Source organism: Mya arenaria, chromosome 4 (genome assembly GCF_026914265.1).
Source record: "Mya arenaria isolate MELC-2E11 chromosome 4, ASM2691426v1".
In the NCBI taxonomy this organism is placed as follows: Eukaryota; Metazoa; Mollusca; class Bivalvia; order Myida; family Myidae; genus Mya; species Mya arenaria.
The window spans coordinates 27,400,969-27,428,434 of record NC_069125.1 but is presented as its reverse complement, the minus strand read 5'-3'; the positions used below and the strand labels follow the sequence as shown (position 1 = coordinate 27,428,434).

The 27,466-nt window shown below is 33.4% G+C and overlaps 1 protein-coding gene across 1 annotated transcript; it reads left to right on the top strand.

Moving 5' to 3' along the window:
* The first annotated feature begins 2,766 nt into the window (after positions 1–2,766).
* LOC128230733 (putative ammonium transporter 3) lies at positions 2,767–27,259 on the top strand. Its single transcript, XM_052943178.1, has 10 exons — positions 2,767–2,836; positions 14,191–14,454; positions 14,981–15,269; positions 22,685–22,756; positions 23,587–23,646; positions 23,954–24,030; positions 24,785–24,898; positions 25,796–25,917; positions 26,217–26,385; positions 27,093–27,259. The coding sequence occupies exons 1-10, from the start codon at positions 2,767–2,769 to the stop codon at positions 27,257–27,259; spliced, it is 1,404 nt and encodes a 467-aa protein (XP_052799138.1).
* The last annotated feature ends 207 nt before the right edge of the window (positions 27,260–27,466 follow it).

Here is a 27,466-nt window from a genome sequence, read left to right as displayed (position 1 = left end):
CGCAACTTAACATGGTTAAAATAATAACGCAACAATCAGGTTGCTGTTTCAGCTGTGATTCCCCGTTTAAAAATGCGCATAACGGTTTCCCAAATTAAATACATATCTGTTTATGAGTACGGATAAATATACCGCCGCTATATTTTAAACTTACTGGGAAATAGGTAGTAGAATCGTAGTAAATCTCAAATTAGAAAAATGTGCAAATACTGCAAAAGATACATGTGTTGTAAGCGGTTGGAAACATTAGTTTGTAAGATTCAATGCGTTGTGCACAACGATGTCAAGCTCATGTAAGTTTTTGACATTTTTTTTTCTTGCAGTTTTATCATCTGGTGTCTAGCCCATTTAAAGTAAGAACTTTTAAAACTCTAAACATTTCTGGTAATTGTTCCACATATTCAATGGCCTTTCTTCACAATGACGAGCACGTCTTATCAGTTTATATTTATATTCAGAATTATAAGATTTATGTAGTTTACCTACTATATATGCACAGGCAATGATGAAAATATTTGGCGAATACTAAATTTCATTGAATACGTCTGATTTTTATATCATAGTTCATTGAATGGCCACATATTATTTGACGGTTAATATAATATTGACGAGAAATGTTGTATAAAGTGGTATGCATGCATAATATAAGAAAGGGGGTAGGTATCGGACACTGCTTGATCTTTTTAATTCACAACATATCAAAAGTGTTTAGGTCAAATGGATTTTTTTTTATATCACTGGAACCTTGTTTTCGATCTTTATCATCCTATCTAACTTACAGAAGTAAATGAGTATATAAAAGAAATATATAAACTATTCCATTATTTATTTTGTTCGAAATTTGCCCTTTTTCATCAGGTTCAGATCTCATGTTCTAGATTGGATTATGAAAATTATGTATCCGTTATTGACTGACAACAAACAAGCTAAAGTTAGATCAGTTCGGAAGAGTTCTACTGCATTGTAAGTAGCAATGAAGGTGTTGAAAGCGCTGAAAGGCAGTGCGCTCGACAAGCGCGATTTTACCTTTTGATAATTCTGTTCACAGGCAATAAAAGTCGATTCCAAAATATCTATGTAACCGATAAGTGCCTGTAATTACCTTAAGAATAGGTAATGTAAATTTATAATTTTTAATACAATTTGCTTGCTTCATATTAATGACTGATAAACCTTCATGTATAAGGATATATAGCATTGCTTTCATGTCGCAAGTTTTTTTGCAAGTGTAAAGTAAAGAAAATGAAACCCGATATTCGCTGAGGTCGTCTTGACTATTCATGAAATTTGGTAAGTGTCTTTTAGTCAACAGAATTCCATTTTCTAAGTAATTATTTATAAACATAATTATATAACGCTCGGTTCCTCACCAATATTTGTATAAAATTATTCGACAAGCTTAAAAATTTACATAAACGATGGAATATTTTGAACTTAATTTTTTTTTTATTTAACCTACATCACGCGGAATGTTAATGCAAGGCAAAATGAGTTTTTATATTTATATATTTAGGCAAGAACCCTTTTAATGCTCATAAGAGTGATATATTACTTGCAAAACAAAGCGGAAATCGCAACCTTCTAGACTTTACTATCCTAGATGTAAATGGTAATTGTTGTTAGCAAAAACTAGACATTTAATTGAAATGAATGTAACAGATGATATCGGTCGGCTGCATAGCTTTGATGAAAGCATATGATTTGTCACAGTTATAATTAACACGTGATGAATTTCTCTCCTGGGGTTATCTGCAGATCTGTTCTGAGTTCTGATAACGCAAACTGTATCTTCCGTTAGCTATCCGTTTTCGTTTGTTTTCGATGTATTGGTGTATTGAATGAATCCGGTCAGATAAGTTTATTGGACCTACTTATCAGCGGGTATACAACTGAATGACCATAAAATGCGAGTGTCACATACGCATAATTATTGTTTGCATTTACGTTCAACCGAATGTTTGTCTTTACCAAGAAATTTGCTCTCACATGCATAACACTTATACAAAACTTTAGTCTTAAAAATACTATCACTGAAAAATAATGTATACTTTCAAAAATTAATTACTAATGGAGGAGTAAATTACGTTGAATTTCTTCAACTGAATTTGTCAACAAGAATGAAATTGCATAAGTTTATGAATTTGATGATCTTACCATTTTAATTTTAAAACATTTTGAGGCCGAGGTCATTGTCTATAAAACAATATTACACAAGAATAGCTACATTCAAGTACATACAGCAATTCATCACAACTACAGTTTCTATCACATGATTCACATGCGTTTTCATTTAGCTCTATATAACACCAGTTTCCAGCTTCAATTGGTAGATGAGTATTTCTAGTCATCAATTTTGTAAGATATCTCTTAGCAGGAATTTGATCAAGATAGTCTTCTTAAAAACGACTGTGTATGAAAATCATTGTCCATTATAATGTTTAAGCCGTTAAAGAAGACAAATTATCCGTTTGAGGCATTATACCAACTATATTTTACTTTACATAAACTGAAAATAAATAACCTTAAAGGTACCCTGACATTCAAAAGATTTATATCCGAAGGTGTCTCCATTATGTTTGCCTTAGAAACCTTTGACGTCATATAATTTTCTCTAAATAGTACAATTGGAAGTACAATGATTTCTAATAATTGGGCAAATGACTACTTTCTGGTTTGGCTAGAAATGTGTGATAAAATAAGTCTGGACGTTTGGTTTTATTGTTTGTAAATGCTCTCTAGGTAATGACAGTAGTGGGCGACGGCGCAATGGCGGATCCCCAGTCAGACGCAATCTGGATCCTTTCTTCGACTTTCATTGTGTTTACAATGCAGTCAGGTAAAATATTCAGCTGTTGTTTTATTGATGTTGTCGATGTTTTCGTTTTTTTAGAATTTTGTGTGGTTTGACCTGTTTTGCTGTCTATCAATGGCAGTCTGTTTTGATTCGGCATTTGTTTTTGTGGCATCACACAAGACCACTGTATTATCATCCCGTCTGCTTTTCAAGAAATCAATTTACTGTTAAATCCTTCGTGTCGTCGTCAACGTCGTGGTCGTCCTTTAGGTTCGGCATTAAAGCGACAGTCCGCAAATCGGGCAAATTAGCCATGAAAAAAAAAAATCCATCTATGTGTTGATAAGCATTCCTGACTGACGAATCCAAAAAATTTTTGGTTCAAATCGACCTAGAAATGAGTTTTTCGTGTCATTTTCAATATCTCTTCTTAACTATCGGCCCCCGAGAGTTAACGGTTATATAAATAGAAAAAACAGTGGGATTCCAAAGTTCTTGCGCATGCGCAGGGCGATACTATTTCCCGGTCTCTCCTCGTAAAATCCGGTCTCATCCGGTCTCATAATTCCCGGTTCATAACTTATGGCCCCAGGCAACGGATTGTGTTGCTGATGTTTATAACACGATTTTGACAATCTTATTTGTTTTTATATGTAACAAAATGGTATAAAATATATAAACATTATGTCTTAATTTATGCAATTTGTTATAGGTATACACTATTTATGCAATTCGTGTTAAAGGTGTAGAGAAAGATGCGATGCAGTACAAATGCTCATGTTTTTTGCATAAAAGATTGAGGACGGCTAGAGTATGAAGTAACTTAGAATTGCACCTTTTAAATTATGTTATGTTATGTTATTGTTCTTCCTTTTATGTTTACCCCCCCCCCCGACATAAATTTTTTTAAGCATAAATGATTACAATTGAAAAATTCCATGTTTGCATATCCGACTCATATCTGATTTACATGTAGTCAAGCATTGTTATTTTTTGTATTACTATTATCAATAGTATACTTATAACTGAATTTAATATGAAAAAAACACACACTCAATGTGTTTGTTATTCATGACATTAATTTCAGTACATGTGCATATTTCATGTTTTTATCTTTGCCTAAATTTATTTTATGTTTTATTGATATAAAATTTGAAATAAATAGTGACATAATTATCATCAAATATCTAATGTTTTAATCAACTGTAATCTTTTGTAATCCTATTACCCCCCGCGGTCATTAACACCTTTTTGATCACGCCCGATAGCTACTATAAAACAGAGACCGGAGGAGACCGGGACCGGATGAGACCGGGACCGGGAAATAGTATCGCCCCCAAGAGTAGTCGAAAAAACCGTAGACCTACTTTCTCTTTTGCCGTCTAAAAATAGCAACTTTCGGCAATTTTCAATTTGTTAAATCTAAGTTATTAAAGCGATTTTTTAAAAAATAATTGCGGTTCAGTCGGTCTGAAACAATGTGGAACTTATTAAAAACTTTTGAAATACGGTTACTTTTGCGGACTGTCGCTTTAACTAAATCACATTTCACTATATTTCCATTAAACTCAATATTCGATTGACTGCCCCTTTTCACTAAAACAGGCGCTTCAATTGCTTGCTGGGCTTGTTACAACCGCTTCCATTTCATTATTGTAACTCTTGGTTATAAATGTATGTTAAGGACTTTCGTTGTAATGCTGCGCTCTGTTTTGTAGTTGCCAACAAAGTTTGCTTAGTGTCTATCATGTGTAATAAGGCATTCTGATTTTTTTTTGACAACGAATCAACGAAGCAACATCACCGGTTCCAACAACATATGCATAAGTATTTCGTTTTATTTCCAACGATGTCATTTTCTCAATACTTGCTATTTTATTTCGTTCGTATATATGGTAAAATATTGCGACACGATAGACCTTATAGTATTGTTATGTACTCGTAGTGGTACAAAAGTGTACGTCTGTGATTTCGATCGGTCACTTTCTAGCATGCATCTTGAATTTTCAATTTAATTTGATGATGTTTTATCAAACTATCTAACTCCAGTGCAATGCATGTCTCACTTCTATATTAAAAGAGGCAGCGATTTTGGTACATAGTTAAGCATAATATCCCATACAAACAGTTTTATCTCATAACGGATAAACGTCTCGGTCGTGTTCTGTAAAATGTGATATCTTTCTCCATTCCCATGTAAGATGAGTGATGCAAATAAACACGCAAATTGAGAATAGTTTATTAGCGATTTGCAGATTTAGGGAAATTAGATAAATACTTTTCGAAAAACAAAACAAAGTACAGTATCATTTGAATTAATAAAAATAGCACTGCAACAATGCACTGTCCTTTGACCTCAACTGTGATTTTATATTTTGCGAAAATTTAATAAATTTCGAAAGTTTAAGGTGTGAATGAGAAATTATCAATCATGTGTTTCCGGTACAGATGGAAGAATCCAACAATTGGAGATAACTTGACAAGCCTATTTTACTTCTGCACCGGAATCACATAAGCTATACGGCTATTCCAGTAAACTGATATTGTTTCAACTGCAACTAAAACCATTAAAATGAGAATGACACTAAACGTGTACCGTGTTTTCATTGTTTTAAAATAGTATGTTGGTACCACTATACCGAAAGGGGAATTGTACTGTATCTACAGATATAAACTGGGGTAAAAAGTCGTTATAAATATGGTTTCATTAATGAACCAGTTCATATAATGCTTCAGTATTAAATTGGCATTTCAAATCTACTAATGCTATAAAAATGCTCTTCAGATTAGTTTGAAACAAAATGTGCAGCTTTAAAGAGAATAATTAGCTACAAAAGAGCTCTCTGAATTCAAGCGGTTGGTTCATTATTGTAATTATCTAATAGCTTCTCTGAGCCGTATATATTTTTATGAATTACGATAGACCTAGATGTTCACGTATACAGCCAGGTCGCGTTAGGATCTAAGAAAGTTCACATTATGTGTGATGACATTTTGTAAGGCATTTGTGTCTACTTACTATTAGTGGAACAGAACCAATGCCATGGTTGATGGAACCTACAGTAAGTTAATACCTTTTCCAACGAGACATACATATTTTTGAAAAACAAACAATATCCACTTATATTTGAGGTTTCATATTTTACGAAGGAATATATTATCAGTGTTTGTATTGATTCCGATGAATTCCATCCTTCGGAAAAATCGATTATTTTGTGTCGAATCGCTTCAGACAATCCAATCCCCAATGAAATATTGTCTTTTATTTTTAGATGTTATCTGTTCAAATAAAGTATATCTTGAAAAACAGAAACAGCAATTACCTCCCATTACATTTTTTAATAAAAGCAATGATCCAAATGACACCATAAAATGTAAATCTGATTATCTAAAGCACTTGATGCAATATGCAATATGATTGGCTTGTAACATCTGATTTGTGACGGGAAAAATGTAAATGGTTTCCCCAAAAAGGGTTATATAGCGGCACCAATGTTGACTCAGACATTTGTATTCGTCTGTGAATTTTTCATTTCTATGTTGCTTTTTACTTTTTTAACTGTTTGTCATCCGGACACATAAACAGCACTTCAAAATCAATCATAATTGTATGTATTTTAAAGTCTTACTCTTATACATTCCCGATAGAAGGTGACTTCTAACTTGAAAGTAAGCATTTGACAAAATGAATGAAAGCATTTAACTTAATGATATTATTTTTGCGATATCAGCATTTAATAAAGATCAGTTCTATTAAACTTGTTGATTAACTTTTGGTATTAAGGCAATATTACATCTGCTCCGTTTGATGTATTTGATTTGAAAATAGCTGACAAAGTCCCATATAAATATAAACATCTAAAATATGCATGCAAAAATGGCCTTAATGTTCTCCCTACCAAGCTTTCAAATATCGTATTTCATAGTAAAATATTTATTTAATTCTGATAAAAAAAAATCTTCATGTCAACGATGGTACTTCCGATTTTGGGAGTTTTTTGGCGCCGTCACATTGTTGGTGCCATTGGAATCGGTTCATTTATACAAACAATATTATTTTATAAAATGTGTATACTTTGTGTGCAATGTGTATTTTTATTAAAAGATAATTCAAATTAAACATTTTAGGCAAATCTGTATTAAACCTGCTCATTATATATATGAAGATGATATCTCAGAAGTATTTCATTAACCAGCATGATTGCTTAGTATCTTCTGAGTTATGACCCGCTCTCTTACCTGACAATTGGTCATCCTATCCTAACAAGACGTAAGTAAAGTCGAATAACAACCCTTCTTGCTTCAGTTACTCCTGAGTTATGACCCTTTATTGCCATATGTTGACCAGATAGAACTTGTCCGCTCTCTTACCTGACAATTGGTCATTCAATCCTAACCAGACGTAAGTAAAGTCGAATAACAACCCTTCTTGCTTCAGTTACTCCTGAGTTATGACCCTTTATTGCCATATGTTGACCAGATATAACTTGTCCGCTCTCTCACCTGACCATTGGTCATCCTATCCTAACCAGACGTAGGTAAATATTTATATGGAAAGCTACAGAAACAAGCTCAGCAGCCAAAAGTTTAACAAAAACCCCGTTTAATGACACAGGGTAAACGCCAAAGACATAGAATACCAAAAAAAAAACACAAAAAAAAACAAGAAACATGAACAAAAGCACAAAATGTCACTGACAACACGGTGCATATATACTATATAAAAACAAGGTGTGTTTATCAAGGATTGTTAGGTACCGCCTTGGAACGGTCAGTAAAATAAATTAACTGTGTGTGTAAAACCAGTTTGCGTGCACAACCTCACTCTTATCCCAACAATTCTGAATAAAGTAAATACGCAAAAGGTAAATCTTATCAATGTATGCATTAACTTGAAGTCCAATAACAATCTTTTTGCTCAAGTAACTACTGAATAATACCTTTTAAATAATACAAGTTGACGGAAATAACTTTGTTCACTCTGCTCATTGACCATGTGTGTATCATCTCAAGACTAAGTCTTTAATATTTATGCGAAAAACTACAGAAACAAGCTCAGTAGCAAAGAGTTTAAACATAAACCCGGTTTAATGGCACTGGGTAAACGCCAAAGACATAGAACATCAAAACAAAAATCACAAAGTTAACAAGAAACATGGAAGAAAGCAAATATTAGAGAAGTTTAAATAAACTAAACAAGTATTTTTCAATAATTTGTGTTATGACATTATATCTCAAATGTTCCAATAGCGATTTCCGAAACAGGTCTTTATTTGAGTCCTGTGTACTGGTTGGTGTGGATCTCACTCTGCTTGAGGCGCCCTTGTTCTGAGTGTACCCATTGTAGTCGCATCATTAACATATAAGCGTTATACGTATAAATGCCAAATGTATTTCGATATAGGTTAATGTAAATGATTGCCTTCATGATTGTTTCGCCTTTTATTCCCTTTACATTAAAGTAAGCTAGCAACTACTGTTTGTAATTATCATTCTGTGTAACCGTATCTCGTCAATTTAAAAACTCAATCAAATGTATAGTACATCGCTTTAAACAATCTCATCTTAATCAAGTTTACAATGCCCTGCGTTACGTTTTTCTGGGTACGTGACGGGGTCGATTCAAAGTTGACCGTAGTGTCATATTTACTTACCAACGTTTCGCGGTCATTCCCTTGGAATACATTTCTTTAATGTGTAAAAAATGAGTTATAAGCTATACAAATAACAAAAAGTTCATACCCATCCCTATATTGCTAGTTGTATGCTAATTTATTTAAGGCGTCTTCACATTATTCAGAAAAATGAATATCGCATCCTTCATACGTAACCTGAAGAATGCCAAGCGCCTGGGATCACATTAATGATTATTTGTCAATAGCTGTCTCTGTGGCTGTTGTCACGGTATATCTGTACATAAAGATAGAGAAGACCTGTTCGTGATTAGCAGATGAGTAAGAAAGGCAAACATATTGTAAACACAAGTTTCAGGCCAGAAGCCACAAGCTTACTGCGACATTGTTAAATGATGCAAAGCAAATCAGAAATTCATTTAACAGAGGACATATAAAAGTTAAACAGTTTGAATAATACTTACTGAATAAAACGAGATGATGGCCGTGGACATGGATGGTGTATTGTCTGATCCGGAAGTGGATGCTACCTGGATCCTCCAGTCGACATTCATTGTGTTCACAATGCAGTCAGGTACACACAAAGACATGCCTTACGATCCGCGTATGATCTGATGGAATGTCAATTTGAATGATGATTGGTATTTTAGCGTTGTTTGTAACTAATGTTTTTAATTAATAATAAGTCAGTGATTTAATTTCTCACGTTGTCATCCATACATGTGTTCAAATATTAGACACGATTTTATAATTACTCTATTCCTGACACGAAATCTACTGTACAGATTGCTATATTTAAAAGATTGTGACATGCTTTAGATTACTGCGAATACACTATTCGACCCGAGTTTATGTTTGAAGATTTGAAAGATTTCAAGCCATACTGGTTAAACTCATTTTGAAGAAATATTAATCTTGGTTATTTTTACTCATTTTGTGCGTAATAGGAATGAATCAACATCAGTTTCACAATCAACGTTAATTTTCTCAATTTTGTTCTTCTCGTGAATCAAAACACATATATTTGAACGTGTACTCCTAGTCAATAATATCTTGACTGCGCACTCTCCATATCATCCATAACGCTAGCCGGACATTCGAGACATTTACGATTTATTTCACGAACACTAATTGTCATTATAGTTCTTTAAAGTCAACAAGAATCATTTTATCATTTTTCTGAGAAAAACGCATGCAATAAAGTTCATAGAGTAAAATATCAAGAATGCGTTACACAAGCTTTTTACAATAACAAAACGGGTACTAAATGGATTTTGTACTAAAAACGAAACAAAACAAAAACTTTAATTTGAACTGGAATAGATTTATGTTCACACACAATTCTACCTGTTTCCTAATTAAACATACAATATATTAGAACGGTGGATTAAAGCAAGAAGTTCAAATACGCATGCCTTTGAGTGACAACTTCCATCTTTTTAAAGATGATTTATTTCTCATTTTAACACAGTCTAAATATGTTGTGCTAAATATGGAACAATATACTTATAAGTACATGCATCAAAAGTACATAACTTTTCATAAAAGTTTAAAAATCAGATTAAAATTCGGATGTGCTTTGATCTTATCTTCTATGTGTGCGTTACGATTTGCTGAAACAGTTTCCGGCAATGTAGTACATCATACCATCATACTTTTATGATGCAAATATACATTTGTGTTACCAAACTACAAGTAATGGTACTTATTCAGACTTGAACACTTTAATATATCTTAATTCATGACATAACAGTGTATAAATGAATTGGAAGTAATTGCACCTTCATTAATGAAACACTTTAAAAAATATATTTGAGCATATTATGATGTAATTTACTTAAAATGATGTTAAAGTAGAAATGCACTATTTGCCAAAAGCTTAGAAAATCATTTAACTGTTTTGGGCTATGATTTCCAAAATTCAATGAAAATGTGTCTGCTAGCCTGTTTTACCTCTGTTCATTCAGATAAATAAGATAACTTAATACAGAAAGTAAAACTTGTTGAGTCAGTTTTCGAAGAATAACATGTAAACTATATTACTGTTTTCTTCATTCAATTTTACTTTGTTCAATTAAATTTAACATTAACAGTGCCCAAGAAACATTTTAATGGGCTGTTAATCGGAATGTTGCTGTAAATTGCGTTCATATATTTAACATTTAGAATTATTAAATATTTTTCAGTTATTAATAACTAAGATAATAATGTCATTTTTGTACACCTAAATTATCTTTCAAATTAAACTCTGACATGTAAAGTCATCATGTATTTATGAATCAGAATTTCACATCCAGAAAAAGCCGATAAATTCTTTAGATTGATGGCCTTCAAGGATGGCAAGTTCTTCACACAGACCTGACAATATGTCTTAACAGTTAGCCCATAAGCCTTAAATCTGTGAAACATGCGTAATAACCATTGGACAATTAGCCTTAGACATGCGTCCAAATACAAAGAGATCCGTGCCGAAAACGATCCACAACTCCACAAGCAGCTCAAAGCTGAATGTCTTTTTTGAAAACTCAGTTAACTTATAGTTTCGTGCCATGTCAGCGAGAGATTTGTTTTTCGTAAGAGGCTTATAACAAATATGATGCTTTCGTGTAGGAAAATAGTTTGTTCTCTACATTTCCCAAGATACCAAATACAAATGATGCAATAACCTCGTTTCTATATATGTCAAGTGTCAATGAGTATCTATGTAAAAAATATATATTCTTCAATCATCTTAATATCATTCCTTTGTATTTAAAATAAATATTAACTTACATGCGAATTAAACAGGGTTCGGACACGACAAATTTATGTCGTGGTAACGGATTTTCTTGTTAAAAAATGGAGCGAAGAAAAATATTTATTTTTTTAATAAGATATTTTTGAAACGAGAGAAAAAACATAACAAAACTAAAGATGAAGCGATAACGATAAAAAGCAACATTTTCTGTCTATAAAGGATTTAAGTATAGCTTATGTACCGAACAAAGATAAATATGTAATTGTTTTGAATTTTCCCAAATCAAATGAAAAAATTTTTTTTTAACAATGCTCAAAAGATAAAAATGACATTATTGCGAATCAAGTAATACACATATGTTTGTTTCATATTTGATTATACCAAAAAAATATTTTTAGTTTACACTTCATACATAAAAATGTAGAAACATGAAGAACAATGTGGCTTAGGTTATTTATTCTCCAAAACAAATCGCATCAACAGGAGTAACACTATTTTACAGCACACCCATGACTGGGTATTACCTACAATAAAACAGCAAAACTTCACCGAGAATCATCAGCTTCAAATCTGTTTTATAAGTATAAAGTTGGCAATATGTTGTTTAACATGATCATGTTAAAATAAAAAATATGACAGTGAAATAATAAAAATCAGGATTGATAAAATTTAGTCAATTGAATTTTAACTACAGCCATACAAAGTAGCGTTGTTACTGTTAGAGACGAATGCCCCAAAAGTGGTATTTGAAGAGAAGTAAAAACTAGTAATGGAATATCAAAATACAGCAAATTTTGAAAATATGTCATTGCAATAAGAAATTCTGTGCTTGTCCATACATGAGAAATTTACAGCTTGGGTATGAGCAATTGGGACACACATATGCACAGACTAACGGCTGGTGCTATTTCAATATGAGTAAAAAAACTCCGAACACATGTTAAATTAGGAAAAACTTTAAAAAGCATAACTTTAAAAATTACACAATTTAAACTTGAGTATACAGTACTTTAAAGGCACTACATTAAATACGACATGTTTTATTGTCAGTAAAAACAACAACAGCTATGTCTTGGGTTTTTTCTTTCTTTAGAAACATGAACATAACTTCTAACCAGAGAAGAATAAACAAAAAATAGTAAATCATTTTAGAGCCATTTGAAATAACTAATACAGTCTCCATTTCCTGATACTTTTCTGTTTTTCTTAGGTGTTAGTTATCTGTTTTCGCAATTCTTTTAAATGCTTTTTGGGAGTAATGTACCAATAAGTAATGGATCAATTACGTCAAATTAATGTTTGAAGACAAGCACTGAAGTTGAAATGTCTGCAAATGTGACGTTTACAAATACTTGAATGCAAACCGTTTATTTTTTATTTTAGCAAAAACAAGCGTTATTGTTTACTGAATCAGTTTATTGTTGGTAAAAGACTATACTGCACTGTTATAAACATTGCCTTACAGGCATAAAAATCACAGAGTTTAAATGTCGACGCGCTCCGAAAAAAAAAATGAAATTTGTTTAGGGTGCGCGCAGTTTATTTTCAAAAAAATATCCTTGAAAATGAGTGCCCTTACCGCAAGAATCCGATGACGAAGAAATCAATTTGATGTGACCTTAGTTGTGTATATTTTATAACTAGAAAGGTATCTCAAGTATATATTGGTTGATGCAATTTAAATTGTGCTGTTGTTGATGACGTCTTTGTTGAATTTGTTGTTGTTGTTGCTGTTGTTGATGCTGTCGTTGTTGTTCTTGGTTTTGTTTCTATATTGCTTTTGTTATCATTTGCCATTTCAACGACTGAGGACATTGACGTTATCGAGCAAAACCGAGGATAATCCAAGTGATCCACGAGCCTATATTACAAAGTGGTAACACGAAACTAACCATAACGAGTAGAATTCAAAATAAAATGATTTTCATTGTATTTGGAAGAAGCTATAATTGTATGACCAACTATTCAAAATTTAGCTTTCCCTGACTATGACTTTATTTCGCTGACACCGTTGTTTAGTAAATATCAATTTCCCACACGGAATGTGTTGATACCTTTTTACATATCACACAACATGCTCCTGCTCCTGTACAATTTAGAAAAGAAACCTGGTTCTGACCTCTTTCGAGTATATGTGTGAACATTTGTATCTACCTTATTTAGTAATAATTCTATGACTGTCAGGAACCTAACAAAATTTGTATGTATCGCCATTTCAAAACGAAACGATGCACTTGCTGGCGGTGTTTCTTGATTTGTTTAAATGTTACATACAGTGACATCTTGATTGTATTAATATATGTGTGTAATTTATATGCTGGAATGTGCGCATGTGTGTGTAATCATGTGTAGCTTAAAATTATAGTTATCAAATACTTATATGTTTGTGTGTGGAATTTTTCTTTTTTTCTTTATTTGTGGCCATCTTTGTAAAAAATTGATGTTAATTTTGGCCAAAAAGCATGTATTTGCTGATATTGCCAATAAACTGAAACTGTAAAACTGTAAACATATTTGATCATTATATATGCTTATTTCAGAGAGTCTAGCGTGGGGTAATTGCAATAATGATAATTTTTCATAATAATATTTAGGTGTTGGTACCTACTTGAATCACCCACGATGAAAAACTATCAATATTTGTTTTGCATATAATCCATAGAAAAAATTAGCCCGTCAGTCATTTCTATTTAACTGTTGGCAAAATTGTTAAATGCTCATTACTGTTGACTCAATATGCTGCTTAGTTACTGATTTCAAATACGTAAAATAAATGACCATAGGTAATTGCGGCTGGTATGTTATTTTTTATTTTAATTAGAACTAAACGTGAACTACCTAATCTTCAAAGGCTTAAAAAGGCATGTTTGTCATAATTTCGGATTTAAAAAAAATATCATTTCCTAGTTATAAACCCTTTTTAAATCATACCAAAATAGTTGAGGGTCACTTGGCATCAAAAATGCAAACGATTATTTATAGAAAACGTACTGTTTATTTCTTAATGAATGTGTTTTATCCCTAAGGTTTTGGACTCCTGGAAAGCGGAACAGTAAGCGTTAAAAATGAGCTAAATATAATGGTCAAGAACGCAGTGGACGTTGTGTTCGGAGGTCTCACATACTGGATTTTTGGTTACGGGCTCAGTTTTGGCAATGCCTCGTTCAGCAACGCTTTCATCGGATGGGGTGATTTCTTTGTGACTGCTGAAGATGAGAAACTCGGGATAGTGTATTCCAAGTTTTTTTTCCAAGCCTCGTTTGCGACCACCGCCACAACCATCGTATCTGGTACATACACTATTTATTTCAAACATTGTATTGAATGAAACTTACAAAACAATACGTTACAAACGGATGCCATTTTACGATTGCGTGTCTTGTGACATGCATTATTATTACAAAATATATGCGTTTGAACTTTCCCTCTAAAAACACCTATTTTTATTCTATTAATTTAATAGCTATGTTTTTAATAAAGAAAACGTAGGACTCAAGGAATCAATCAATGGTGAAATTTGCTGTTAAAACATTCATTTTCTCTGTATCTTCATTGTCCGTTGAGGTTTGGCTTCGATTCATGGGTCATTAAACAAGATCTCTGTAAGTTTCCCGCTCATAATTGTGCTTTTTTCTATATTTCTCATTGCTGGATCAGTAAACCCATAATAATTTTATGTATAACGTAAGGCTTCAATTTTCAAAAACAACATTCCAGAATTGGTAAATCGATCAACTATCGTGAAAACACACCTTGACATAAAATCAGTTTAGAATGATCTTACATAGAATAATGACTTCATTTTTCTTTGATCAGGTGCAATGGCGGAAAGGACTAAGCTAGTTTCATACATGATCTTCTCCATGATCAACACGGTCCTGTTCAGCATCCCTGCTCACTGGGTCTGGTCATCCAAGGGCTGGCTCTATATGCTGGGCGTGGTCGATATAGCGGGGGCGGGGCCTGTACACATTGTGGGTGGGGTCACTGGGCTTGTCGCTACCCTCATGTTGAAACCCAGGCATGGACGCTACGACGGGGAGCGGCACAAAGCATCGACCATGAGTTCACCGACAAACGCTGTGCTTGGCATGTTCATGCTATGGTACGTGGTATAACATCGAATCTATTTAGTTATAGTAACTCAAAACTGGTTATTAAGCTGCTGACAAGCCGTAAATGAATTAAGCCTGTTGACGTGAGAGATTCAGCCTCTGTGGATCCTTTTATAAAGTTAATCAGTCTAGTGTATGGAAGAATTTTTGTAAGCTAATGCCAGTACAATGTACTTTTTTAAGCTTCTTTTTACCTGTTAATGTTATGTCATCATTTCTAAGACCGACTTCTATTTATTGCAATTAATGACAGTTCACTCCAATCATATCTGAGAATTTGTATTACTGGTTAATATAAATATCATTTTCTAGATAAAGGATATTTGTTTATTTTAGTGTAAAATCGTATTCTATATAACAAGGGTCAACGAAAAACATATTTTAACTATAGTTTTAAAATGACCACGAGTGAAATAAAGTACGATCTTATTATGTAATCATCAAGTGATCTGTTTCTTTTATGCTCATTTCGGCGGTATTTCCAAAAAACAATCTAACTACATGTACCTTCTTTTTGGAATACACATTTATGACCCGGCTACACTTGGGAGGCCCTGACGTAATGGTTTGATCGCCGATGCCGTATACTGTCCTTGTTGAGAAATAGTTCTCCAATACTTTTAGTTAAAAATTATTATTTGCTCATTTTAAATCCCATTTGTTTATACACATCTATCATTTAATTGTAGTTAATGAAACTATGTTCCAAATGGTAACAGTAATTGCATGATTGTCCAAATTGTTACAGTATTGTGAATTTTCTGAAAAGTTCGAATTTCAAAGTCATGCAATTTATAAAGCTATAAAATAGATGATATAATCTCAAAATTATGTTTGAGCAGTTGCTTTAATCTATTATGATATATATAATGTTAATGTTCAAAATTGATTGTAAAAGTAGTTCTAAAAGTTGATAATTTCAATCCTTTGTTTTTCACTGTTGTTATTTCACATATAAATCTCCAAATTTAATCGAAATGCAGGAAATATATAAAAAAAATAATTTAGTTTAAAAGATGAAGTAGGAAACGGAATGGTAATTTAGTTCGTATATGTCTGAAATTTACAATTTTAATAATCGTGCCGTGTATATGTCAATACTCGTCGACACAAATGGGAAGCAGCGAGTAGGTCAGGTTGTAACCGTTTGGATGTCTTCAATCTGGTTATGAAGAACGACAAATGGTTAAACGACCTTGAAGCGAAAACATTTTGAGCAAAATAATAATCTTGTTTCCTTTGTAAACGGATTACACACGAATTTGACGCACTAGAAACACTAATGAAGTCTTTAAAGAATAGTGCTTATTGCATGACTGGCAACTTCACATATTTTGAAATTTCCTTTAACTATTGTTTTATAAAAAATATACAGGGGCTTTTTGTGATTCTTTTTTTTTCCCTTTATACAAACAAGAATATTCAGGAACCAACAATTAGGCATAAATGGTATTCGTTTATTTCAAATTAAATGAAGAACCTCTTTTTTGTCACAGGAATTTAACTCAGTGTTTGGTCTTAAATGATACATTAAAGTCATTATATGACTAAATAGATACTACAACAATTTGAAGTTGACCTTATTTTCGATTAGCCGGGCCCTGCGAGAATCCAATCGAAAACAAGGTCAACTTCAAGGCCATCAGCCAGGCGCTCGCAAAGAAAAATGGCCGTTATTGACAGAAAATAATTTGCGGAAAGTTGTTTTTACTGCATTTGGATGGTAAACACAAGAAAGGTTGGTTTTTATAGATGCATTTACCAATCTTTGTTAATATATGTTTGAACAGTCGATGAATTGTTGCGATATGCCACCTGTGCATGATCTTGACTTTGATCACATTGTTTTCCGACCTTTGAAAATCGCACTGACAGGATTAATTATTTGCTCGATTTCGTTTTGATTTGCGAAACAAGTGTCAAGTGCTGTTCATCATTGCAAAGGTTATGGATAGCGCTTATCAAAACTGTATTGTATGTTTAGATTATGACGGTTGTGTAAAAGAAAACAGAGATCAAAACTGACTCACCTGATTTTAGGCACGTCCGGAGTGCCGGTCCTTTCTTTAATGATAGTATTAGTGGCCAGGTCTGTGTCCGAAATTGTTGTTTTGTCAGTATTTGGTCATATAATGACATTAATATATCATTTCAGACCAAACATTGAGTCAAATTCCTGTGTTTTTTTGTTAGCGGTCACAGCCCACACATCGCTTTCTTCATTTTACCAGGATACTTGTTCAGCTTCAAGAAAACTTATATATTGACCCAAAACTAAATATGCGTTCGCAAAGGTTGCATTAAAATGTAAAGCGTGAATAAATATCGATACTAGTGTTTGCGATTTAGTATTACCCCGTTTTAAGCATAGTATTTTTGCACATGCTATATTTTTTCATCGTCTTGACCTTGGACCCTTTCAAGTGAATATGTTTCTGAATATTAATGAAGTTCACCCCTTTTATAGAAGTTGTTTGGGATTGGGGATTATGATAGAGCGGCAGATATTGCATCATAAGGCAAATAATGATGTTATTTAAAGCATTATAGTTCGACTGATTAGACGTTAAATAAACATGGTCAGGTGGTTTATGATGTATGAGAAGCATGGAGCGTCAAATGATGATGTTTAAGCAGCATGGTGCTGCTGATTCAAATGTTAAAGCAGCAGTGTGCGGCATAATATGAAGTAAACTCAGCATGGTGCGACGGATTTTAATGTTAAAGGATCAAGGCGCGTGTAATGTTGTTAACGCAGAAAGGCGCGTGTGGATAGTGATGTGAAGCAACAAAGTGCGTGGAATTATTATGTTAAAGCAGTGAGATGCGTGGGATTATGTTGCTTTTAGCTGCCTTGGTGCCTGAATTAAGGATGTTAATGCAGCATGGCGCACAGGATCATCATGTCAAAGCAGGAATGCGCGTGGGGTTATACAGTTAAAGCAGAAAGGTACCTGTGATTATACTGTTAAAGCAGCGGGGCGCGTGTGATTATTATGTTAAAGCTGTCTTGGTGCATGGAATAATGATGTTAAAGCTGCAAGGCGCGCGGAATTCTGATCTTAAATAGTATGGTGCGGCGGATTATATCGCGCTAATACAGTATGGTGCGGCAGAACACGATGCGTATGCAGACTGGTGCTGCATGTTTTGATGTGAGATGTTTATAGTTGCTATAGAGACATTTCCAAATGTTGGTGTTAAAGCCTTCGTCTTGCTCGACTTCGATGCCAATAGCAAATCCATCTTCAGATAGAATACAAGTTATATGTATATCTCTATTTAATGGACAAAACCTTGTGTACATGATGGGAAAGTCACATGTGAAATTTTGGATAGACATACTTATTAGGTGCTTAAGGCCCATCAGCTGCTATTTCGATGCAAGTATAAAAAACACAAGTAAAAGACACCTAAAATGGAGTAAAATAAGATTAGCAAGGCGTAAAATATAATGTTTGGTTCCGGTTTCGTGCCCCACAAAAATAAGATAGATAAGTCGGAAAGTCTTCTCTTTATTTCTCCGTTTTATTAAACAAATTGTTTCTTGATGTGTTTTCCGTAACAAAAACAATATAAATCGTATGCTTCAAAACATAAATATGACCAGAATTAAAATCTTTTTCACTGGTATTTTTAAAAGCCAAAGGTTGCTTTCGGGTACCATATACATAAGGCCTAAAATAAATATGTCCGTTTCGGGTAACCTGACCATACCTATAAAAATGCGCCGACCCTAACTATTTTTTTCCGTTTCTGAGCAAAAAAAAATCGTTAGCGAATATAGAGTTACGAAGGGTGGATAAATGCAGATTTTAATCAGAATTATTTTTTATATGATAAAACAAAGTCAGGCAATGACAGTAATGTAGGAAAGACTGCCATGTGCAAGAAAACACTCTGAACTTACGACAGATTTTGAAAAAAAATAATAATAAAAAATAAAAAAATAAATCCTACCTACCCTACCTAGCAATTTTGGGAAGGTTACCCTAAACAAACAATTATTTGTTTTGGCCTTATAGATTATATTCAAGGGCTTTTTGTTACATATGAAAAAAGTTGCTATTATGGCAGAATGTGTCAACATTGAAAAGATAGGTGCAAGATTTCAATGTGTATCATGGGTGTTTGGTTGAAATCAGCATACGTTAGAACAAACCTATCGTTTCTGTTGGCAGGTTTGTGCTATCAGTGAGCAGGGTTATGAAACAACTTTGAAGAGACCTAATTCCACCGTTTCTTTCCTTTCATTCCTAAGTAAAAACGCAGTTACTCTACAAAGCCGACAACATCCCTTTTATTGTTACTGTTGCTGGGACCCGATATTTAAACAGAATATCACAATGAAGACTACAGTAATAAGCCAGTTAGTCGAACAAGTTTTATTCCTGTTTTAAGGCTCAACAGATTAAACGAGACACTAACAGCGTACACAACAGTGGAGACATACCACAATGTAATATTTACATTAACACTTCATTCCTTAACGATGGTTGTTGTTTATCAATTTCACATTATTTCTGTATAAAGTGCAATGGCATTTCCCATCGAAATCGCGTGCATTTGTTCGATACTTCTGTCCTGTCATTGGGTGCAAAGAATACTAATGGGCGGGGCATATTTACTACGGAACTATTTTTTTCAATGAAATTGTAGTAAAATTATTGGCAACCTGCAAAACTAAAATCTGCAGTAAAGCAATTAAAACAAAATGAGCAACGATAGTTTGATTGATTTTAATGTAGATTTTGATTTTATGATGTGTATGGAACATTTGAAGAAATATTAAATGACAATGATGACGACTTATTTTGGAATTTTGAATTGTTTGTATGTATTTCTTTAGACCTTGCCAATTAATTTTGTGCCCTATCTCAAAGCACCGATACACGGGGTACAACTTTCCTGGTTTAAACCAGTACTGAGTACACCACTTTTCCAAGCACTACCCTTTAAATGCCAAGCGCCAGGTAAGGGGGCTACTTGTTCCAACTTTAAACGTCTTTCGGTATGACGCGGTCAGGGATCGAACCCACGACCTCCCGCTCCGTAGGCGGACGCCTTAACCACTGGGCCACGGAGACGGTAAAAAAGGTATTCGCCTAACGTGGGGCTGATATTTGGTAAAAATAAAGCATCTGACAAAACATGAAATGGAGGAAATGAAACAATAACATATTGTAGTGCACCCAGCAACGTCCAGAAGAAAGAGCGCAGTTCAACACTAAGTCTTCTCGCGTCCGTTAGCTTTCCTTTTGCGAAAGTTTCCATTTCTAAACACGTTACCCCACCCACCGCCACTGTCGTTTCATCCGATGTTAACTTCCGAAGAAATGACAATGCACTTGCTGATTTGTCCAATAACGTATTCCAACATGGTTCATACACCAACTGATCCTTCAACATAACGCTCAACAAGTAAATTGACTGGAACTTTTCTCCAATTTGAAAACTCGTGTCAGACTAACAAACGCTAGTATCGCGTATTATCGCGAGATATAATGAGAATGTTGTTTTCTTGTTATTATTAATTTTTCATAACTCCAGTTGTATTTTTCTAGCTGAAATACAGTTATAATACGTTGTTAAAATATACTTTTCCTTGAAAATATAGAAATTAAACCCATGAATAAGGAACTATTTTTTCTGCGCATTCATTTTTTTTTAGATTTAGGTTACTGTAGCTGTTCGAATTTACACACCGTTGAGAACAAAGAGAGAATGAAAAAAGAGAAAATGCTCTTGAATGATCTATTTATATTAGCAGAAATGTACATTTAAATAAATGTAAATATAAGTATTAAAATTCGACATTTTGCATTTCATTGGGTTATGGTATGCAATGGCGCAGTTCAAAATGCTGGTGGAGTCCGAACCTTCGGACTCCACCCATTTTGAACAGCCCCATTGTTTAAACTAATGTATGAGTTCACAACCTCCCACTTACCAACATACACATGTTTAATAAGAATAATAAAAATATAAGCTGAAAGCAGTTATTTAATAATAATAATAATAATAATAATAATAATAATAATGATAATAATAATAATAATAATAATAAAATAATAATAATAAAAATAATTATGAGATTATAATTAAAATATCAATAATAATAATAATAATAATAAAATATTAATTATTATATCAATAACAGAAAAAGAAGAAATATAATGATAACATGCATAATATAACTAAAAGTATTCAGTATTCAGTAATTAATCTTTCGTAAGGTATGTTTTATGCAAAACTTTAAAAGTATTTTCAGTGAAAAGGTGATATGTTTTATACAAAGCTTTAATAGTATTTAGAGGTTTGTTAAATGAGAATTAGAAAATTATTCAATACGTCTTTGGCTAAACAAGTAAACAATCTCTTACCATAATTGGTTTTGTAGCTGTAGTGAACTTTTTCGGAAAATCGGTTGAGAACTATAGAAGGTTGTGATTGGACGTTTTTCTTGCGTCCTGTATCACATTGAATTCGATATGTAAACACGAATCCGTTGAGACCGCGCAGCAAAATTAAAATACTGTATTGCCACTATTGGATATCAAAATGAAATTGACAGGCTTGTAATAAAACTGGTTAAACACGCATTGTATTTTTTCATAGAATCTTTGAAAGGCTTGGGAAAATCTTTCGGACTGATGATAAAGTATTATGATGGCAAATGACATCTTCATGTTTTATTGCTTAGAATTGCCTATATTAAAAACACTTGTTCCTAGTGTGCTATTCTCATCACATATGTTAAATCACATTTCACATTCCAGAAACAGACAATTGTAAAAGGCACAAGACGTTATTTTCAGTTGTAACCACGTTCTTGATATAAATCAACTGCACAAGGACCATATTTATTAAGATCTTAGTGAACATTTTCAACAAAACCCTCCTCTTTTTATGATTTGTTTTCATCTGTTTTCATTTCTTGTCGAGCTGTACAAATATTGTCAGTTTTCTTTAAATCCATTTTAGAAAAAAGGCAAATATCTTAATGAAGTTGAATGAATAACCTTAGGTGCTTTGTGTATACAGCTCCCAACAATTAAAGTCCCGTGGCTTTCTTATTTTAGAAACGTTTGAGTTGATGACTTTACAAGTTTACAGTGATTTCTTTTTGCAAAAAGGCTGTTTTCCTTGCAAAGAAGTCTCCACTTTGGCAACAACAAAAAACAACACCCAATTCTTAATTCACTAAGAAATAGTGTTCTCCTGCAAAAATTTAAGGACACGAAAATATTTCACTTACGTAGAGTGATGTAAACAATTTCTAGTGTATGCCTATAAAAGGGATAACAGATGTATGTTTGTGATGTCTTTTTTGTGTGTGTCTTATCGCGTTTATTTTCAAAATCGAACAAGAACAAATCACCGTCATATGTTCTGATGATTCTAGGTGGGGTTGGCTTGGATTCAACTGCGGAAGCACGTTTGGTATTTCCGGTTCAAAATGGAAACTAGCTGCCAGGTTAGTATGCACAGAGCTAAATAAAACGTATAGTTTGCCTGTTTTGTTCTGTCGTATTAGGTTTTTATGGAATCACAGAAGCTCATTAGCCCGGACCTGTTTTTCGTTAGAATCCCTAAATGTACTTTATGATACGTATTTCACGGTCGTCTAACAAAGTTTGAAATTACGAAAACGGCAAACTAAATTCAGTATCCCTGATTACTGAATGGAAATATCATGATACTGCTTAGTACTCTTTAATCTTAATGTGCATGGTATATGTTCGTAATTAAAACACATACAGACGCAATGTCATTTATGTTTGTGATAAATTTACACCTCAACTTCCATTCCTTAAATGAACGTCATTTCGGCAATTGCGTTCATCAATCGATGAACGCAACATCTTCGGATATGTTCGGATCGCAATTCATTGCATAACAGTATACATGAAAAATATCTATCTTGTTAATGTTTGTATTGTGTCAGAAGGTCCCGTAAAATATAAATCAACATTTTAGAAAGTGTTAGTTTTTTAAATTTCCTTCGGACTCCACACACATTGACCAACCCAATTGCGTTCATACCCCGATAATGACATCAACCCCGTAATTCATTCCTTAAATAACACTGCGAAACGACGTAAGTATCCAAATGCACATACGTGCATCATCTTCGTACTGAAATAGTATGGTTACATTAATAAACTCACAAAAACAACACATAATCGGCTGTTTACCAGATTATGTTGAAGTATCAAGGGATTTAACTATGAGGAATATCTAAGAATATTAAAAGGAACCTTTTAGTACATAACGCTGTTAGACTAAATGAATGTTTATGTGCAGGTCCGCAGCAACAACCCTTTGTTCTTCGGTTGCAGGCGGGGTTGGTGGATTTGTTCTCAGGTAATTCTTCATCTATAAAAAATATTCTCTAGTTGAATGCATAATTACAAGCTTATGTCAATATGTTCAAATACACAGCTATTGTCGTTTAGCACGTGCCAAATTAAAAAAATGTATCTAGAAAGCGATATTTTTGATAATGCTTACTATGAATAAAACATCTTATTTGTCTGGAAAGTGTTCTGTTGCAAGAGCAGAATTGATCTTATTTTAGATGTGCTATATCTTTTCAGATAAATCAATACTTCAAGTGATACACATATAGCTTTAGCTTTATACCAAAACAATTTCCTAAGAATGTTTTCAGCTATATCGTGAAGGACCGGAAGTTTGATGTCACGTATATGATAAATGGTCTCCTTGGCTCTCTGGTCTCCGTTACAGGTAAAAACTGTCTAAAAAATGCTCTCCAGGAAAATATTGGAATAAACGCGGTGATTCATGTTGACGCATAACCTGAAAGTCCTTAAATTTCCACCTATCGGCCTCAAAGTACCAAGCTTAATTATGTTTTTTTTATCAAACAATTTCACAACTTAACAGAAATGTTACAAGATTTATTGAGAGTTGATACTATATGTTCATTCTAATACATGATTCAAGTAACCGTAAATCCGTAGTCGACACGTACATGCAGTCTTAATTAATCTATGCTTACAGTTTTGCTCAAAGGAATAATTACGGACTACTTTTAAGTTGGTGACATTATAAAATCTGTACCAAACCTCTTAGTTTAATTAAAATGAACTAGACAACTGCAGTATTTCTCATGTTTTTAAAAATGAGATAGCTATCAAGTAACTAACAGGCTTTCAATAAAGCCTTAAATGAAACATAAATACATTGTGCGAGGTAAAATTACAAAGTTCAAGCCGTGTTCATCTCGAATGCCAACAGCGGTTTGAAGCAACAAAACTATTGTATATGGTGTTCCTAATATCAGATGCATTGCAAAATTTCAAGTACCAATGTGAAAGAGCAAATAACGCGATTTCCTATTTCTGAAATACAAAATATGTATAAAATTAATTTGATTTATTTTTCTTTTGTTTTAATTAAATCATCGTTTATTTGGTTTCCGTTGAAACATGTATATAACCACATATATCTACAACTTCGTATTTTAACTGAACTTCAGGTGTGTGTGCCATAGTGCAGCCTTGGGAAGGACTTATTATTGGATTTGTTGGATCGTTGCTTTCCAATGCCGGAGTCGCGTTGCTAGATAAGCTCAAAATAGACGACCCTGTGGGTAAGCTTCGGTTGTGAAATATACTCTTATTCTCTATATAGTCCGTCTTGTTCAGTTCTTCATCATCAATGCATATCATCCAGACAAATACCGTGTTGCATCTAAATAACCTAAATCTTTTAAGTTTGCCTCATTTCCTGGCAATTGAACAATTTAATTAAAATAATTCTAGCGGATCTTTTAGATATATTCATAGCTATATTTAATCTTGATAATGGCATTCGTTCGGTTTTATTACGTAAAATTGAAAGACTTGACGCAAAGATTTAATACCATTACTTGTGGACACGAACCTTGTTTCATTTGACACATATATATTTGTAATATCATTGTTAACTATTAAGCACAGATTAAAATTAGTTTTGTTAATTAAAAAAAAATACTTTGCAGCCATCGAGTAACCATTTCTTACAATATGATATACTATTGGTGCACGTGTAAGGCACCGCTATTGAGGGCACTTGAGTACCCGGATGAAACCACATATCTGGTTGGTGACCACTGGCAAAATACATTCTGCACAGACTGCTTTAAAAGTATCCGAGTTAGTTAAGCTGATGTTAAATCCGTTATATAGTTATAAATGAATGATATTTCCAAATGCTTATGTTCCATAAAAGATATCTATTAACTTACCATGTTCGAAGCGTGGTCTATCATGAGTCAAGTGTTGTTTTCTGTCACACCAGCTTTAAAGAGAATTGTCATACATTAGCATTATCTTCAGAAGAATATATGTATTGAGACAATTTCAAGTGGGAAACCGTCGTGATAGTAATATTAAAGGTTATGTTTGAACTGTGATGGCACCCTCTTGTGGAAACGCGTCCGGTTCGATGCCCACTGTCTTATAAAACTTGCTTAATTTAATTAAGCTTATGTTACCAACTTTTGCAGGGTGTGTGGGAACGCACGCTGTCTCCGGTACCTGGGGAATGCTGGTAGCGGGGCTCTTTATTCGGAAGGATCAACTCCTCAACGCTCTCTATCTGCACAAGGCTTCAACCGGGCTCTTCTATGTACGTGCTGTATCAAGTTTGTTTTGACTGTATATCTAATAATAGTATCTAAAGCTTCAACCGAGCTCTTCTATGTACGTGCTGTATCAAGTTTGTTTTGACTGTATATCTAATAATAGTATCTAAAGCTTCAACCGGGCTCTTCTATGTACGTGCTGTATCAAGTTTGTTTTGACTGTATATCTAATAATGGTTACATAATATAGCGTAAATGGCAGACACGTTGCGTTAATGTGTTTCTTTTTATTTTAAAGACTTGATTTTGAATTTCCCTTTTAATTGGAAATTGACTATGTCAGGGTGGCGGTCTCTACCAGCTGGGCATACAAAGTTTGGCAGTGGTGACAATAATCATTTGGACAGTGGTTGTGTCCTTCATCTGTCTAAAGCTTATAGACGTCACTCTGGGGCTTCGGGTATCGCTGGAAGAAGAGATTATTGGAGCTGACATCATCGAACATGGCATAGGTAAAACATTGTGCAAGTCATGTATGTTTTATTAACGCCATTGCAACATATTGTAGACGTTTCTTATGGTATTTTATAAAATTGGGTAAAAATATACATTTGCTTTTCTAAACACGAAACAAAATGTCACATTAAGCATAACGTAATAAACAAATTATAATAAAACCGGCGTTTTTGCAAATAAAAACTTTTAAAAGAATAGAACATATGAAAGTTGAACATTTATGTCTTCAAAGAAAGTTTGCAATGGTTCTGTAAGTGTTGGTCATTTCCTAGCTGATTGAAATAATAATAAAATTAATAATTATCTTAATTTTTGAGATGTTCAATAACTGTATTGGACTTCGAATAACTTTGGGAAATTTGCATTCACTACTAATAATATTCAAAGGTTCTCTTGTTTTACTAGTTATTGTTTAATGGAGGTAATTTAACAATATTGTTATTAGATTTTGTTAAAACTTCTCAGGCGTTCTGGCCAAACAAAACGTTTGTCTTCAGATAGAGACATACATCTAAAGTTCCATTATGTGGATGTAAAACATATTTTAGCATTTGAAAGCATATAATTCATTTAATAAATAGAAGACAATATTTGGTACAGAATGAGCAATAAATAAATCGGTACATTTATACGCAAAATATCATGATTGCTTTAGAACTAATTGTTAACATTTTTTGGTCAAGCCCTATGTGTGTGGTTTCAGGTAATTTTGTATACGACAGAAAGACGAAGACATTATCGTACGCTCCGGAGTTTGCAGAGCCAATCAGAAATGGACAAGTAAGTGGAGAAACTCAGGACGCCATAGAACAAAACACTGCAGATAATAACCACATCGAAGTCAATCCAGACACTCGTGCGACGGGTTAGTTTTCCAAAGCATACAAATTTACTTTAGCATTATTACTCGTATACTTAATTGTTGACTTCTGATTTCAATCATACACCTTATATTGTATTGTAAATGTTTAAAGTTAGACTTGAAGACATTTCGTTCAGGTCAAATTCTAAAAACTCACTGATTTGGTAGATGTTAGAAGTTAATTACTAGCTGGTGGTGGTGTTAGTAGTTTATAC